A 19,211-nucleotide genomic window follows, 5' to 3' on the forward strand; every position below is an offset into this window, starting at 1 on the left:
ATCCAAAGACACAACTGGCTTTGTGTCAGCAGTTTGCACTCTTCCTGGTGTTGCTGTGAAGGTGTGAGGAAAGTTTTCTTGGCAGAATTTGTGCCCTTTAACACCAGTGATTTGAATACCACAATGTGAATGTCACTGCTGATTATACACAGCATTATTATGCTGGCTTGCTGCAGCATAATAATGCACCATATTACAAAGGAAAAATCCATCCATCCATTCCGTTTATCCTTTTCAGGGTCGTGGGGGTCGCTGGAGCCTATCCCAGCTGTCATAGGGCGAGAGGCAGGGTACACCCTGGACAGGTCGCCAGTCTGTCGCAGGGCTAACACACAGGGACAGACAACCATTCGCAGTCACATTCACTCCTGCATTCACACCTATGAGCAATTTGGATTAATCAATTAACCTATTCCCACTATGGAAAAATCCAGTTTGGCTAAAATAACAGGCTTCTCTAGTCACCCAGACAGTTCTCACTCCCAAGATGTATGCTGAGATTTTGTCAAAGCCACGGGCATAAAGATATATATAACATCAGGTGTTGTAAACGCTTGTATCCATTCTTCCTACTATATGCCATTTTTCTTGGGAAACAATCCAGGTAGTAAAAATGATTAAAATGGGGAAATGAGTGCACCTGAAAGGTGGGAACAGCCAATGTTTCAGTTAAGTCTCTCTCCATTTGTTTGTACATCCATTTGTTTTGTTTTGTCATTCTCACACCCCACTGTATTTTGGTTTAAACAGAACTGAATAAATAAACTTTTTTTCTTTTTTTTGAGTTACAGGGAGGCTGGAGCCTATCCAGGCTGTCTGTCGCTGCCTCTTAAGTTCCAAAACAGAAAAATAGTCCACGAAAAGGCCGTGGGTGGCAACAGGTGGTTTGTTTCAGAACACACTTCTGACTTCTTTGAAAATATATGGCGTTTATTTCATGGTAAAATACAAAGAAAAAAATCAACCCAATAATGTCTTACAACTTAAACATAAACGAAAGTTAATTTGATTATATTTCAAAAAGTGGTCAACAAATCATTTTAAACCCTCGTCCCAACTGACATTTGTTAAACAAACAAAAAAAAAACATTTCCACCACACCCCCTAGTGTGCTCTTAATCCCTTAATTAATGGGAGGGTCCAAAAGTTACCAAACTAACCACTTTTCCAAAACTTTCCCAAAAGTAAAATTAATTACAGACTGACAAAGCAAACTATGATATTCTTATTGTATTAAAGAAAAATCAAAAATGGATACAAATTATGTTTCATAAAAATTCAACAAAAATGGCCACAACACTGTCCTAGGGTAAGAGACCAGGTGCATACTTACAAGTCACTAGTGGCTGGGCTAATGCAGAGTGATGGACAGCCACTTACACCCACATGTACACGTACAGCCAAATTAGACCAGAGCCATACTGATATATCAGTCATATGTGTCAATATTTATACCAGCTGATGAATGAAACTTCAATAAGTAAAGCGGAGGGAGCAGAAACACCTTTCACGCATGTTTTGAGTTTTAACACTGCATAGTTTGTCCACTAAAGGACACTCTGCTCAGATGGGCTGGTTGTTGCAGGGCGTAAAAGACTAATTCATAACTTGCTCTGAGAATTATAAACAAGATTATTTTTAAGCTTCATTGTCATCAGTTTTGTGAGGATGAGTAAATAACTATACATAACAAATGTTTGGGAAATATGTTTTGTGTGTCTGAAAGCAAATAAATATAAAAAAAATACTCGATATTGTCTAGTATCAGTCTAAAAACTCCCACATTGGTCGGGCTCTAATTTAGAATCCCCATAAACCTAACAAGCATGTCGTAGTACTCTAGGAGAAGGCTGGAGCGCTTGGGGAAACTTCTACAGGAAACTCTACACAGAAAGACACCCCTCCCACCCCCCGACAAGTTCGCAGATCTGAACCAAGTGCTGAGGCAAGAGTACTGATCACCGCATCACTTATGTTTTTCCCTTACTCAGTAAGGCAGGAAGATGAGTCCCAGGTGGACTCTTGCTTTAGATGTCAAATGCCCAGCATCCACCTGACATGACCTCCTCAGGAGAGGTTGTCAGGAGAGAAGTCTGACTGGAATGGTACACCTGTCAATCTACAATTCAGGTGTCCTAAGATGAACTCAGAAAGGACACGAACCTCCCCTGAAGAACAAGAAGGGCAAAAACCTGCTTGCTCTTGATTTCCAGTATGAATATGAATGAATGAATATGAATGCAGTGGATAAATCTGCAGAAATTATGCGATGCAATCATGTCTACATGGGGCAGAAGCTCAAAGGAATCTTTCTAATGACTTGTAGAGGTAAAAAAGAAAAAAGAAAGTAGATTTTACCCAGTATCATTGTTTAGATGAACTTTTGACAACTGTGATAAGGTTTTAAGGTTTACTGACATAACAGGAGAAACCATAGAAACCATCGTTTTTTTTCTCACTGTAATAAAAATAATTGCGTAAAGCCATCCTCTGTGTGCTGATCTGATTTGTTTGCAGTCATTAAATTAATCTGCTAATGACTGCTTTAAAGATTTATCTACAGTGAAATTGCTAAAAAGCACCTTGAAGTTTGATCTGCTGTCATTTAGGAACAGCAGTAACATCAACTAGATTTTCCATCGTCCGTAAATGTCACTGATGTGTATCACAACTGAACAGCGGGGCGAGGTGGGGGTGTTTTATGACTTTGACCCCGTTAGAGTAATGTCAGCTCTGTCTTTGTCTGCGCTGCGTCTTCATGTGTGTTCTAGCTGAATATGTAAAGAAAGAGACAGCAGAGGGTGAGAGGACGTCTGCTTGCTTTCTCCACAAGTGTAAATCCTATATTTCTTTAGTCACTGGATTTTTGCATAGAAACCTTTTGATACTCTGACAATTGAATGTTCTCTTTTTTTTTTCCAAGCAGCATATTAATGGACAGAGCATCAGTCCTTACTGTTTGCAAGCATACATCACTGTAAATCACTGCATTTCACCTGCTTTGGTACTAACGAAAGTGAAAACGGGTGCACTGGAGAGGCAACAAACAGGCGACTCCCAAAAAGTGATTTTTCAAAAAGAACAGCACAACAGAGAGGCCTCCCAGTGGCGTCCGCTCTGTTCACAAATAAGAGCAAAAATGAGGTGTAAGAACATTTTGTCCAATTTAAATACAGCACTGTTTTGTTCTCTAACAGATCATTATGAGCCTTTGGTAGGGACAGTGGCTGATATTCAGATTATTAACAAGAAAATATTTAACTTTTATTGTTGCCTCTGGTCGAGAAGTTTATGGATTTAATTGGAGTCAGAGCTGATACAAATGGCTTCTGGCAACGCTCGGTTAAATCAGCAAATCCACTGAACAATCAGCTGCTATGTAATATTTTTGTTTAGCTAAAAAAAAAATATCAAGGAGAGATAAAAAGATAATAGATTATTTTGCCTTGAAGATGGAGCGAGTGATGTTTTGCTCATATAAAGCCACAATTCTAAAGCCTGCATATGGCAGTTCAAAGATGAGTTTCTTTGAATGTCAGTGGAAGATGCAAACAAAGATGACACTGCCTTGATGGTCGGCATGTAGAACGCAAAACTGAGAAAATGAATGTCCTTGAGAACTGTGCAACAAAAAAACCAAAATGACAATTGACTGCACTCCTAGAAAAGTTGCAAAGAAGCATTAACAGTGCAGTAAACCTTAAACAACCAGCAGTGAGCAACTGCAATATGAAGTTGAACCAGTCTTAATAACTACACCCAGTCAGCCATCAAGACAAGCTGAACTCTCTGTTTTAAGCATTCTTTAAGCTATCTCAATAAAAAACATCCACCCTCCAATTGTCATCCATATTTTATGAAAACCCATAAATTTACCAATAGCCTCAGAATAACAACGGTATGATCTTTGGAGAAGGTCAGAAGGATGTAGTGTCCTTTACATGCCTTTTATTATGTTTGCACTGTGTGTTTCTTTCTAAGATATCATTGATTTTTAAAGTTGTCCCTGTCAAACAAAGCACCTCTCTGTTCTTGTTCTCATGCCGCGTAGTGCTCATGCATTGAAAATGTCTGCAAATCCTCAGATTGTGGTAGTATATGTGCATTGTCAAGTGAATGCAAGTCAGCTGGTTGGAGTTTGAGGGTGCAGCTGTCTCTGGAACCGGCTGGCCATTAGTGATAATGTTTTCCCCTACTACTCACCAACGTTGCTTCTGGAATGACCTAAGGGAAGCTCCTCAGGGACATTGTGAGTGGAGTTAATTACATCATCAAGTATTATATCAGACTAAACTTGCAAACCATGTGACAGACTAGAAGAAAACTCAATCTCACTGTTTAAAAAGGTTCTTACTCAATTTATTACCCTCTAAATGTTAAATGTATACATCTCTTTTACTCTGTGTAAATGACATTAAGCCAGTGCTGTGAGAAAATTTTTTGCCCCTTTCTTGGTTTTGAAAACACCTAAATTTTATGGTTCCAGCTTTTAAATGTAATGTAATGTAAACGATCTCGTCTGCCTTTCAGTAATTTTGATAAATCTAGAAATTTGCGCTGTTGGTTGAACCAAGCAAACATTGAAAAGGTGTCATTTTGAGCTTAGAGTAGACTCAGTTAAACCATTTGTGCCATCAATCAGAGCTGTGAAATCACAATTTAGTTTAGATATAGCTTCCAGGTGTGAAAAGAGTCTCTGTAAAAGGGTCAAATGTTTAATTTTTCATTTTGTCACAGAAAAACTGCTTTCGGTTTGGTTTAATTATAGGTAGGAAGGAAGGGCCACACAACATCCATTTGGGTAGTTACCCGCGTTTATGTCTGCATAAATTAGGTACCATAAACTGTATGCTTATATCTCCAACACTAACTAATCCAAACAAGATGTAGACAACCTTAAATGAATTATGATGGATCTACAGTTATAAAAGAGATGCTGCCTTTTCTACTGTAAGCATGTTTTAGAATAAAACTGAAGAGATGTTGAGAGAGAGTGATGTTTGCAAAAAAGTCATTAAGACAAATAAAGAGCACTAACCCACCTGTTTGTTCATGAATATGTAGATAAAGGGATTGATGACAGTGGACAATTTGGCCAGCAGTGACGGCATGATGGTCGCCTCTGGTGTCAAAAGATCATGCGGGCCGAAGGTTGCAAGCAGAGCTGCCACACCATAGGGCAGCCAGCAGACCAGGTAGCATACCACCATTGTGACAACCATCACCAGCACCCGCTGTTCTCTGCGACGGGTCACCACTGAACTCACGCTGCGGACCTGACAAAGAGGAAAAGACACTTTACTGATCTACTGTCATGATGCCAAAAAAAAAAAAAAAACCAGACAAAAAAACAGTGGTGCTGCAATTTCAGCAGCTTGTAGACTTTTCTCCCCCAACAGTGGCATTAATCTCTGCTTTATTATTCCCTATGTCTGTGCCCCCCTGACCAGTTATAAAGCTGCCATACCTCCCCTCCAAAAGCACAACTCAGAGCTGACTTGTGTAAAAACACACCTTAAACCAGAATGCAAACATTAGTTTTCAAAAACCAAAACACCTGATGCACAATAACCTAAGACCATAAATGCAGACAGCAGCACGATGAACATCAAATAATTCAATCAATTGGCGGGACCCACAGAGGCCTAGAGCAGTAAAAGCAATATTCTTTTAGCAACAACAGAGACTAATCTGTATGATTTAATACGCTGGAAATCATAAATAAATAATTTCTATCATACATAAAAGAAGATGCGATTTTACTCAGGTAAGAAAAGAAAAAGGAGAAAACATCATAAAAAGTTACTTTTGTCTTTTTTCCCCATTTAATTTTCATCAAACTGAATTTTCAAGGTGGGTTTACAAACTCACAAGAAAAGAAAGAAGACGTCCTCAGACTGAGAGTGCTTGGAGATCAGTAAGAATTTTATTTAATCTAATGAATAATTAAGTGTTCATATTCTTCTCAGTATCTAGATTTATACTTATTTTGTTGATGAAACCTTTAAAAAAAAAAACACAGGTATGGCTTTCTTGTGTTAGTGAGTTTATGACGTTATCAGTTAATGCCGGTGAACGCTTTAGTCACTGGGATTAAATCAGAACTGAAGCATTGTCTGTGCTGTTAAATGTTAAATGGACAAACATTAAATACTGGTCTCTTGTGGCATGTAATTAATTTAAACATGGACGTCATCCAACATGTCAACTACTTCCAGGTTTAAACATGCACTTGGCACGCACTGGTTTGTATTACAGACAACAAACATGCACTTGTGTTTAGGCACTTGTGCTTGTTTCCATTATGTGTCAACTGTTGAAATTTCAAGTAAAAAAATGAACATTTGGAGAACAAAATCACATCTTCCACATTACTCTCAGCAAACTGTAGCCTCTCAATCCATGTGACAGCTGCTGTGTCAGCTGGACGTGGAGGATGTTTGAAGATTATTTCAAGCCTTTACCCCCTGAAGCACATTTTTAAGGCAGAGTGTGCTAGAAAAACTAAGATATGTTTGGACATGTGACAGCATCAGGTCAGACATAGCGCACAAAGTGTCACACGATCAAGGACATGTTCCATCACATTGCTGGGTTGACAGTTGGAGTTTGCATACAAGCAGAATATGTGAGCATCTCTAGCTTTTCTTTGGAAATGATGAATCTGAACTAAGTTATAGATGTTAAGTAGAATGATAAGTAAAACATGGGCGTCAAAGGCTCCTGTACACAGCAGTGGACAGAAGCTCAAGACTTTCCCTGATGAGTTTCTGCAGGAATCAAAATCTCATCAGTACTAAGCTGAACAAACATTTGCCATATTTCATGCCTGAGAGATTTAAAGCATGTCCTACAGACCTCATCTGGTTGAAAGAAGAGTACATCTGGATCTTCTCTGTAAATAAATATTGTCTAATGTTATGAATATAAATGATTTTTAGTTAGTTAGTTTGAACTAGTCTCAAAGTAAAAAGTGTTTGTACTGTGGCACAAAGGGCAAAATTGCAATTCAGCCCTTCTGGTCATTTGTCCCAGGCAAAAGCAATTCAACAAGCAGTCTATGCATCCGTAATTCCTGAATGGAAGGAAAGTCCAGACCTTACTGTCCAATATACTGAAGGAGCTGAAGGATGAATGAGATTAAATGTGTACAGTTGTATGCAGAGCAGAAGGTTCAGTCTGCATCCTGAATCTTAAGTCTGCAACTCTTCACAAGGAGGAGATGAAAAGTTCTTGCCAGCCCATAAAACTGCAACTCTAGGCAGCACAATGTTCTCATCATTTCCTAATCAAATAGATCAGTTTTTATGGACATCAACTTCATTTTTATAAAATCACCTAAGAGATGACAGCACGGGGATAGAAAAAAGTATTATTAAGCAAGCTTTGCGTAAACCAGAGGGACAGATGCAGAAAGGAGTGGAGTAGTCAGATTACCAGATAAATAAAACTGTCTAGAGGCAAAATGTACAACTCTGTGAAAAAGCATTCTTCTTAGTTTTTATATTTCAGATAATCAAGCAAAATTTAATATTAGACAAAGATAACCTGGGTAAATCTAAAATAAAGTTTTAAAATGATGATTTCATTTATTAAGGGGGAAAAAAGCCATCCAAACCTACCTGGTGCTGTGTGGAAAAGTAATTGCCCCTTAACCCTAATGACTGGCTCTGCTACCCTTGGCAACAAGAACTGCAATCAAGGAATTTGAATTAACTGACAATGAGTTTTTTGACTAATGTACCCCAAAACTTTCATTTTGTTTTTTTGTCCTGCTGCCGAACCCAAGCACCATCGAGCCTCAGGACATAAACCAGACATTATCCAGCCCCAGACTATCACACTACCACCACCATGTTTGGTATGATTTTCTTTTTATGAAATGCTGTTAGTTAGATTTTTTTGGAAGGCTTAATTTCTGTAACAGATTAGACTTTTTCTCATCAGTCCACAGGATATTTTCTGTGAGTCTTTCTGTTCATCTTGGTTAACGGTGGCTTTCACCTTGGATCTCTTTCTTATTGTTGAATCATGAACTCTGACCTTAACCAAGGCAGCTAATGCCTGCAGTTCTGTAGATGTTATTCTGTTGCTCATTTAACTGCATTTTGCATTTACTCGGGTCACCATTGTCTAACATCAAACTTTGTTTGATGATGTGAAACATTTAAAAGCGAGAAATACTCAGTGCTATTGAATATTCTGACCTCACATTTAGTCCTATTTTGGTAATATAAATTATTACAAAAATTCCAACTTAAAGGGGTCAACTTCAAGGGGAGGTATTAGATTTAAATTATTTGCTCTAATTGCATTGGTGGATGCTTAAATTAAACATAGATTAAAGATGGTTTAAACAGGTTTAAGCAGAGATGGATAAACTCGCAAAAAATAAGGTCAGCCAAAAGCTTAGGCTTTGTGTTCTGACCTAAATGCTTTAATTTAATAGTTTAATTCTTAAAACATTAGCTCAATTTTTTGCTAAAGAATTGGAGACAAATAAATGAATTGAATTGAAATAGTGTGCAGACTTGTTCCCCCTTTTAGAAAGACAAAAATATATTAAATGGTGCAGCCACCATTTAAAGTGTATGACTATTAAATTTTATCAAAATTATTTCGCATCACATCAAACTTTGGCAACTGTTTAATACATCTCATAAGCTGAGGGTTACATTAAGAAAGCTCCTTTTAAAGTCCTAATGGTAGTTATACAGAATCTCCTCGAAAAGACAACCCACGGTGAAATTTCCTGTCTGTTTCACCAGTTCCAAAGTATTAAATTTAACCATATTAGTAAGACTGTTACACATAAAGCAAGCCAATGGTTTGAACTTCCTTTCATTTTCAGTCTAAGAGTGGTGAGGTTACTCGAGGCTGTCACTCTGTTTAAAGTCATCAAGGTTGCAAAGAAGGTCTAAAAGGTCAGGGACAAGGGCACAGAGTTCCACAGGAGGCAACAGTAATGTTGCTTTTTCCACTCACTGGGGAGAAAGCTGTCGCATCCCATGTCAATTACAGTTTTGCAGACTGAGTCTGAGTTGCTCACCTTAACAGTGAATGACTTGCAAAACAGCTCTACCTGCTCTATCTGCAAAGCTTCTGCTGAGGTGTTTTTCAATGCTGCTACCAAACCACTCCTATAACCTGCTATTACTGGAGGGATCTTCTCTTTTGGTCATTTGTTTACATTCAGTGCCAGTACGTACACTCTACTCTTTCATCGCTATGTTTGTCATTTTAGCTTATTTTAAAGCCTCCTTTCTACTTTCTTTTTCAGTCCTGACTGGTAATCATGGGTACCTACTACTCTTTTTCTTGTCTCTTCATTCTGAATAAGAGAAAAAACTGGAATCCAATAGCTTTATTTGCACTCAATAGCCAATTCTTGCCTTCTGCTGGAGGCCTCTCTATCGGTTGTGTTAAATGAAGAGAAACAAACATATCTTTCATTTCGTTTTCTCCTTTCTTTCTCAGCTACTCCCATCTCTCTCACTGACACAGCCACATAGACATCTCCAGCTAGTCTGTGGAGATGCATTTCATCGCCTTCCTCTCGTCAGTCATGTGTCACATTGTGCTTTTTGTTTTTGTTTGATTTGAGGTGCAATATAACTTTATTCTCATAGGATGTCAATCAAAATTTGATCCAAGATGATCGTCATGGGGTTTTTTTTCAAGCTAAAATAATTGTGCTTGCCTTTGCATGTTTGCAGACTGAGATTCGGAGTCATTTTTAGTAGTAGCACCTGTAGTATCAGTTTATAAACCTGTGCATCAGCAATCAACCAAAAGTAACCTAATAATAGAATAAAATCTATATAGGCAGAAAACAACAAGTACATTTAAAACAATATATTGATATATATCATTATGATAATTAATGCATAAAGATTTGATGAAAAGTCTTTGTGGTACTTCACACACAAAAGCTCCGTCAGCTGAAAATTATACACCAGGTTCTTGCAGTACACGTATTCTTAAAGAAGCTTTAAGGCTAAGAAACAGAAACATTTTAATAAATATGTTTGAAATCTCTGACGGGCCCCATCAATAAAACAGATACTTTGCTGACTTTGTTTTTCTGCCAGTGAATGGGAGTAGTGCATTTCAGTAGATTCCCATTTTTTTTCAAGGTTTAACATATCAGCTGTCAGTGTTGTGTGCTGCAATAGAAAAGAGCGAAGTGTTTACAGAGCCAGGATGCTGTGTTTGTTAAACCAAGAGCGGTTTAGTTATGAGATTGTTTTAGAATGGGGAACACTTTCTGATTAATTTCACTTAATTTAGCTACTTGGGGATTAAACTATTTTTATTACATATTATCAGGCACATTAAGACTATGAAGGGAGAATGATGGTTTTTGTTCTTTAATTAGTGGCAAAATTAACCAGCTTTAAACCGCATCTTTAGCCACTTTGTTAGCAGTTTGTCTTTATGGTTTGTCATGGGTAGCGCAGTTTGTCACACCTGTCAAACTGCGCTGTCTATGAAGGGGTATGTTGTTCGTGTGAACTGACCATGTGAGATCCTCCGCCAGATGTACAGCTAGGAAACGGAAGCTGTTCAATCTTTCCACAGCAGCGCTGTTGATGGTGATCGGGTATGTGCTTTACTACACCTCTAGAAGGTCATGGGTGACTGTGGCTCATGGGGTTGAGAAGCGCATCTGTAACTGGAAGGTCGCCGGTTCGATCCCCGGGCTCTCTGTCCTGGTCGTTGTGTCCTTGGGCAAGACACTTTACCCTACCGCCTACTGGTGCTGGCCAGAGGGGCCGATGGCGAGATATGGCAGCCTCGCTTCTGTCAGTCTGCCCCAGGGCAGCTGTGGCTACAACTGTAGCTGCCTCCACCAGTGAGTGAATATTCATTCGCTCACTGTAAAGTGCTTTGGGTGCCTTGAAAAGCGCTACATATAAATCCAATCCATTATTATCATTAGAAGTCCACTATCATCTCTTCTGTTTTTGTGACATTGAGGGTGAGATGGTTCTCTTAGCAATAAAGTTTAAAGGCACTGAGATCCTCCTTCACAATAAAATAAGAGATACTAGTGGCCGTGCAGTCGTAGGTGTAGAGTGAGGACAGGAGAGAGCTCAGTATACACCCCTCACGTAACAACGCGCTGCCATCTGCAAAGGCTGCGTAACATCACACCAGTGACATCGGTTACACAGGTCACACCTCGCTGCGGTCATACCCGTCACATAATGCTAATGCTAATGCTAAATTGTTTTAAATTACGGGCTCCGAGGTTTCAATAAAACTGTAAAGGATTACAAATGTGGAGTAAAGCAAGCAAAACTCACATTGCTAGCAAAGATGCAGAAGCCTGAAGGAACTCTTCTCCCTCTTCAGTTTCAGTTTCTTCTGCTTGGTATGTGGCTTGAACAAACACACTCAAGAGATTCAATCGCAAAACTAAGGGGATGGCTTTATTTGTTTGTCCTGCAAGTGTGAAAAATACATGCTGTGTAAGCAAGGGATTATCTTAACCCCAGGTAACCTTACGCCTACGCCGCTGTGAGACGACAAACATCAGCACACATACAAGGCAGCAAAGCAAAGCTAAACGCATTCCCCAGCTGATGCCAATCTTCCTCACCGTGAGCATTTTCTCTTGTCTGTCTCCACGGGAAGCTGCATTTTGCTGCGGTTAATTAGAAAACTTGCCAGCGATCCTCACGCAACATTCGATTATAAAATCACCACATCACAACAAAGCTGAGAAAATGATTAGGATCCTTATCAGCTCATTAACCAGAGGGACTATCAGTTCAACTCTTGTTTTAAGATTCTGGCAACAAGTTTGTTTTAATAAATCACTTATCAACTTGGTAATTAGAATGATCGCCACCAGCCGTGAATGAAAGATTTCTAAGTCGCAGAACTAATACATGAAACAAAGAGCTATCTTCCTGCCTTAAGGGCTTACTCTGTAGAAACATGGCTTAATTTAGTGGACAGAAAGAAACAATCTTTCTCAAACTTTCCTCAGTATCTTTCTGTGAAAACAAACTGCATATTGTTCTTTTATTGACCAGCAAAACCAGCAGATCTGATGTGGTTAAGCGAAATGAAAATGTCACTGACTGTTCAGTATAAAAGAAAATTCCCACTGATTGCATCCATTTAGCTTTTTATTACAGAGTGACAGGAAGGATTTATTAGCACACTTTCTCTACCACTGCAGTGATTGTTTGGCTGTATAATATAGCTGACATATTTATCAAGTTACCTAACAATTCTCAACCTACATGTGTCTCCAGTGAATAAAAGTCCAGTATTTACACTCCTCGTTTGCTCTGCACCAAGTCCTGAGACACCAACTTCTGGGTCATTTTAGGCGCTCTCCCTTAAAGCCAACATTTTTCTGATTGGATGCCGGTGGCCTAGCAGGTGACTTTGACTGAGATGATTGAATAAAGGATATCTGCTCTCAACGACAACATATAGAGCCAAGAATAAAAACTCCCTGAATGCTAGTGTCTGGATCACTCTTACATGTACACATGTACATATACTGACTTAATTATATAAAACTTTGGCTACTTATGCTTAATCTGAACCATGTTAGGAGTGCACATTTGTAGACCAATTCTGCTTTACAATAATGATCTGAGATCATGAATGAAGATGATCTGTTGTAATCTTACAAGAAATCCAACTCTACAGATGAGCCTTTAATGGCAGATGCAAATAGGAAAAATATGGAGTGCAAAAATGTAAAGAAAGTGGAAATCAAAGCACAAGGAAGCATCCCTGAAGAAATTAACAAAGAAACATTACCAGACGACTTGACAAGGACAGAGAGGAAACACGGGTCTTTATACACACAGAGACTAACTGGTAATGAGAAACAGGAAGGAGAGGGTCACAGATGAATATAATTAACAAACAGGTAAACACACTTCATAGTAAAACAGGAAGTAAACAAGGGAAACATGGTCACAAACAAGAAGTATGAGACAAGGAAACAAAAAGGACCAATGCATAAACACAGAGTGAGTCAGGCACAGATATAACAGGAATGCTGGGAAACCTACTTTGACCATATAATAATAATAAAAATAGATTAAAATGAAAAGACAAGAAAACAAAACCTCAACAGAATATATGTCAAATAGACACAATAATAAAATATTTTGCAATGTAAAATTCTGTCCAGAGACCAGTTGGCAACCTTCTGGCAACCACTGATCACAGGGGAAACGTGTATTTGGGGCTAGGTGAAGTTGGTTGTGGAGAGGTGTGTAGTGCTACACCACAAGCATCCTTGCAATTGCTTTGGCAGTGGATAAAGATGAAACCATGAAGTGCAACAGATACCAGAACTGGAGACAAACCAACATGTTTCAAAAAGCCCAACTTTTACTTTGAAGGGTAAAGTTTCCAGTTAGCATCACACTTTCCTCACGTGTTTTCAGTGCAGCAGCCTTTTTCCAGCTGATTTTACCTGGAAATAGTCAGCAGACATTCACCAACTTGCTGCTGAATCTACATTTTATATCTCTAGACCTGTGTGACTGAAGACTAAAGCTACGTCCACACATACCCGGGTATTTTTGAAAACGCAGATTTTTCTCTGCGTTTGCATCTTTCGTCCACACGTAAACGACGTTTTCGGTCACTGAAAATGGAGATTTCTAAAAACGCCTGCCAGGGTGGAGACTTTCAAAAACTCAGTTTTTGCATTTACGTGTGGACGAGAAAAATGGTGAAAACGCAGCGTCAAAGGTGTGCGCCACGTTATTGTTTCAGTGAAATGAATTTCTACAATACTGTTACTGTTAATTGTACTCTCTGCAGTGTTTAAATGCTTACATATACACACACAGTTACTGTCCCTCCACACATATGACTCGGTTCTGCTTCTATGCCCCATCTTTGTTTACTTTTTCCCACCGAGGCTTCTAGACTTCTGATTGGCCAACATTTCTGCACGGTTAGGAATATATCTCCACCTGTTGCTTTGGCATGTTCCTAGCAGCGTTTTTCTTCATTTCTGCGTTTACGTGTGGACGGGATTCTTTTTTAAAACGAAAATGAAAAATCTCAGTTTTCAAGAATACCCGTGTACGTGTGGACGTAGCCTAAGAACCATAGATGTAGAAAGTAAGCACCAGCACAACAACACAGAGAACATTAACTGAGACTCAGAAATCATCAGAAACAAGAATGAAGACAGAAGAAACCATCTGTCTATGACTATATCTTTTTTTGTTTGTTTGCTTGTTTGTTTAACACACTTGTTTAATATGAATAAAACCAGACACAGTTTTCTAAAAAATCTTAATCATTACCAAAAAAAAACTGTTTATGTAAGATGATCCAGGTTTGACTTGGTGTCGACCACAGGAAACTGTGAAGGGCATTAAAAAAACAGAGTGTATACAGTAACTGCCAAAACGACATTAAAAAAATATCGCAGCTGTCAATCTCAATAGTCATCTTCCTGCTCAGCTATACTCTCTGCTTGTTTTTTTTTTTTTGGGGGGGGGGGGTCCTTGTTCTCTACACCTACATCCATCAATGTACCTGCCATCACTGACAGGATGCAGTATGCTAAGAGACTTCTCACTACATCTGGCCCGTTTTCCTCTGCTTAATTAATTCAGATGGTGTCACTGATAAAGTAACCGAGTCTGCAGCATCACTTTCTTTATCTGTACCAACTGCTCCACTCCTTGTCTCCATATCTTAAGGAATTTAATCACAGTTTACGATAGAATGTGAATTTAAATGATGCTTTGAAATCTGATATGGTTAATGTAATAAGGTTTAATCCTCTTTGGACAACAAACATGCACATTTGCAACATATTTTTGGGACAATCCATCTGATGGGTTGAAATATCTCAGTATGGATAAAAGGAAGCCAACTGATGGTGACCTCCAGAGATTACCAGCCTCCACGTTAGCGATGCAGAAGAAGACTGACTTTGAAAAGTTACAATGTGACGTGTTTGCATTTAGTATGGGGTCATGCTTTTAATGTTAATACAACCAAAACAGTTGCATTATTGAGACTTCAGTGAAGGTGTGTAACTATTTTCTTCTTCGCTTACTCACAGGTAACACTGCAATACAGAGAATATTTGAACTAGTGATTATTGCATACAGTTACACTTAAATTGAGTCTCTGCTCCAAACAACTAGTAAAAAAAAGTTCCTTATGCTTGCAGGCATGGAAAAGACCCAGAGAAGCACGGTACATGAACCAGCAAATGGTGTGGCAAATTAAATTCTTGTGCAAACAACATCAACACAGACAACACCCACAGGGCTAATAGAAACGAACAGTTCCCACAGTTAATGTGAAGACATATGATGCACAGCCGAAGACTGAGGCAACCCTAATTCTTAGACTCACTGTGCATGTAGCTGTCACAGATTAACATGAAGGACATACATCACAACGAAGGCAATGACAAACAGGCATCCATGCAGAAAGAGAACAAGGAGAATTAAGGGAGCCATTGTTTGTGTATAAACAGACAAGCAGAATATTTACAGCAGTGATTTGGAAATAGTTTTATCAATTAATTTATATTATTTTTTCATCCATCCATTCGCTTCCGCTTATCCTTTTCAGGGTTGCAGGGGGCGCTGGAGCCTATCCCAGCTGTCATAGGGCGAGAGGCAGGGTACACCCTGGACAGATCGCCAGTCTGTCGCAGGGCCAACACACAAGGACAGACAACCATTCACACCTAGTGGCAATTTGTATTATCCAATTAACCTATCCCCACAAGCTGCATGTCTTTGGACGGTGGGAGGAAGCCGGAGTACCCGGAGAGAACCCACGCAAACACGGGGAGAATATGCAAACTCCACACAGAAAGACCCGTCCTGATGGTGGAATTGAACTCAGGACCTTCCTGCTGTGAGGCAACAGTGCTAACCACCGTGCCACCGTGCTGCTTTTTTCAAATGAATTTATTTCAACTATTTGACGGGTTAGGCTCAATCACTCAACATGATCTTCACTTAGTTTTATATTTGTGAAAGACATTTTCAGATGATTATTGTAAATATTTCCCATTTTTCCTTCAATCATCACAGATTATGACCCTAAACCCAACACTAATGCTATACAGAAGACACAAAAATGCCCATTCTGACATGCTTCAAAAGTGTTTTGTACTCCTACTGCCCATTCAACCACTGTAAAATCAGATTATTTCTATATGTGGCATGGTGAGCAGGAATGGAGGAATGGAGACAGCACAACCCCCTGTGCAGCTCTGCGCAGTCTGACATGCTGCAGCTTGTTTGTCGGGTAGTCAATAATCAATTTTTGCAGCATGTCATAAAGATGACACAACAGTAGGACAGTGGGAGCACTGTTTGTTCACAATAGGAGGGCCCTGTGTTCAAATTCACCAGCCAGCTGTGTGGACTTGTGCCTGCATGGGTTCTGCAGCCTCGTCTCACAGTCCAAAGACAGGCATGCTGGGTTAAATATCCCTAGATGTGAATGTGAATGGGCATCTATGTCTCTGTGTTTGCCCTGCAACAGTGGTGAGCTGTTCAGGGTGTACCTCACATTTTGCCCAGTTTGATTGCCCAGTGAGATTGCTATTAAACATGAAGGAGGAGGTGGGACCTCAATATCACATCTCCACCCCCATCTGCTTTACAGAATATCCTTACAAATGAGCAGGGAGCCCACTGGCTCCACTTCTGTTAAGTTTTATCCAAAGATTCTATGTTATGCACCCACCATCATATGGTCCATATGGTTTAGTAACTCATCTCTGACCTTGAGTATGTAACTCATCCCATCTCTCCACCTAAAGAACAACTTACTTTGGAGCTGCTTCTGTGTAAATTGTTAAAATCATAATATTATAATGTTTAACCTAATTAATGACCCTAATAGAACGACATATTACAGACAGGCACCATCAGCCTGAAAAGAAGAATGTATTTATATTCATGAATAAAAAGAAGTTAACATGTGTCACCATCAGAGATTGGCAGTAACGCGTTACTTGTAACGCGTTACTGTAATCCGATTACTTTTTTCAAGTAACGAGTAAAGTAAGGGATTACTATTCCAAAAACGGTAATTAGATTACCGTTACTTTCCCGTAGGAACGCTGCGTTACTGCGTTACTAAAACCGTGATTTTTTGCGAGAATGTCTCATGACAGTGACGTAAGCAAGTGCAACGTTCGTGACTACAGCTGTGTGCAGATCAACAACGGACAATATATCGAGTGCAGGAGAGAGTATGAGCATGCAGCATTTAAAGCGTGGAAGTACTGACCTTACTTTGAGTTTGATTCCATAAAAAGTGACAAAAACATTAGTGTCCGTTGTGCGTGGGAAGAAAACTTCTTTTTACAGCGAAAAAAACCCCTAAACTTCCAAGCAAGCACCAAGTGCGCTACAACGTAATGGGAAATTCACAGAGAAACTCGCGGAGTCTTCCACTGACCGCTGCGGCACACCTGCACCAGGGTAAACCTCCGCCTACCCAACTCCTGCTTTACAGGTGAAAATAGAGCAAAAGGACCGCTAGTCTTTGACTTTATTTATTTTCTGCTGTGTTTTACTTGCATCTATTTGAAAGAGTGAGTGTAAACACACAAAAAAAATTATTTTATGTGCTGGAGTGTGCAGAAAATAGGTTTAAATATTAAACAAATTTCTTCCAGTCAGAGAATGTTGCATATAATTAAATTTTTGCTTGATGCATAAAGTTAAAAGATTAAAACGAATAAAATAAGTTTTAAAAAGGGACTTTTCCATTTGATTACATTTTGTATGATGGATTGTGCAGAAAAAGTAGAATTGGGCTATATCACCTTTTCAGGTTGTAAATTGTGTTTTTAAAAAGTAACTAAGTAACTAAGTAATTAATTACTTTTAAAAATAAGTAATCAGTAAAGTAACAGGATTACGTTTTGGGGGAAGTAATCAGTAATTAGTTACTGATTACTTTTTTCAAGTAACTTGACCAACACTGGTCACCATATTACATGCAATGAAATAAAAGTAAAAGAAACATTGGCAAATCAGCGTTCCTTCTCTTGTACATTTTTCATAACATTCACATGTTTTTTGTTTGTTTTTTATTTGGGCTTTTCCATAAAGAGTTTTCGGCGCTACAGTTAGCCGGCGCTGAGCGTGAAAGCCTGTATCCTCGAGGTTTAATGAAGTGCCTCAGCAGTGTGTAATGGAGACAGTTGCCTATAATCTTGTCATTAACACCACGCTGCAGACTGAAGCTCTGTGCTGCTCTTCATTTTTCTTACCAAACTACCATTTTCAGCTTTCTAATGTGAAAATCAGTCAAAGTCAGGCTTTAAAATATTGAATGTTACTGTTACTAGTTATTGATATTCACTGACCAATCACAATATTTACCTGATTGTTGTTGTTTTTTTATTACATGAAGATCTTGAATGACCATTTGTCATCTGTTTCTGTGCTAAGTATAGTACGATTGTATGTGGCAGGTAATGGAGTATTTTGCTTTACAGTCCACTGATTCGTGCTCTTACGTTTTAAAGTTATATGGATTTTACATATGAGTAATAATGTCACACTGATGATGTAGCTAATGCTACTAGCTGGTAAAAACACTGTGCAAGGCAGACTTAATCTCATTATTGTTGGAATGATTGAGGCATTTTTTATCTTTGCATATATATCTTGCCCTTATGTCTGATTAAAATGATGTATTTTCATAAATACAGCAGTATGTGGTAAGCAAGATAATGCAGAAGTTATATTTAAGTTTAAATTAGCAGAAATTCCATTATTTTAAATAATGGAAATCCCTATGGCCCAGAAGCTTACTTTTCTCCACTCTTAGATCCTTATGGTGTCAAAAAGCCAAGAACTATTTAATATGGGCATAAGGCAGAATGCTAAAAAAGAATGAAGCTGGAAATAAGCAACAAAATCCTAGTTTAATCCATAGAGCAAAGCACTTTAAACCAGGAGAGGAGGGAAATAGAAAGATTACACCTGAAGGGAATAATAATATTCTAAATCCTAAAGTGTGAAATTTATCTTCAGCTTTTTCCTCCAAGTTATAGTCCTGTGGTTTGTGTTTGTATTATGTGAAGTTAAACTCATTTTGAAAATAAATAAATAAACTACATCAAAATAAATTATTAGAAAATGTTTAAACAACAAACCAGAAGCACTCTGAGAGCATAAACCTCCTCCAAAGTTCACTCTCTAGGTAGTATT

General features: G+C 38.7%; 1 protein-coding gene across 1 annotated transcript in view; it reads right to left on the reverse strand.

Annotated features, from left to right (window-relative positions):
• The window catches only part of tmtopsb (teleost multiple tissue opsin b), a 43,259-nt gene that overhangs the window by 8,839 nt on the left and 15,209 nt on the right, over window positions 1-19,211 (reverse strand). Inside the window, exon 3 of the mRNA XM_026180818.1 lies at window positions 5,043-5,276. Coding sequence (XP_026036603.1) covers window positions 5,043-5,276 — 234 coding nt within the window. The remainder of the gene's footprint in view (window positions 1-5,042; window positions 5,277-19,211) is intronic.

This window comes from Astatotilapia calliptera, chromosome 9 (assembly GCF_900246225.1).
Source record: "Astatotilapia calliptera chromosome 9, fAstCal1.2, whole genome shotgun sequence".
Lineage (NCBI taxonomy): Eukaryota > Metazoa > Chordata > Actinopteri > Cichliformes > Cichlidae > Astatotilapia > Astatotilapia calliptera.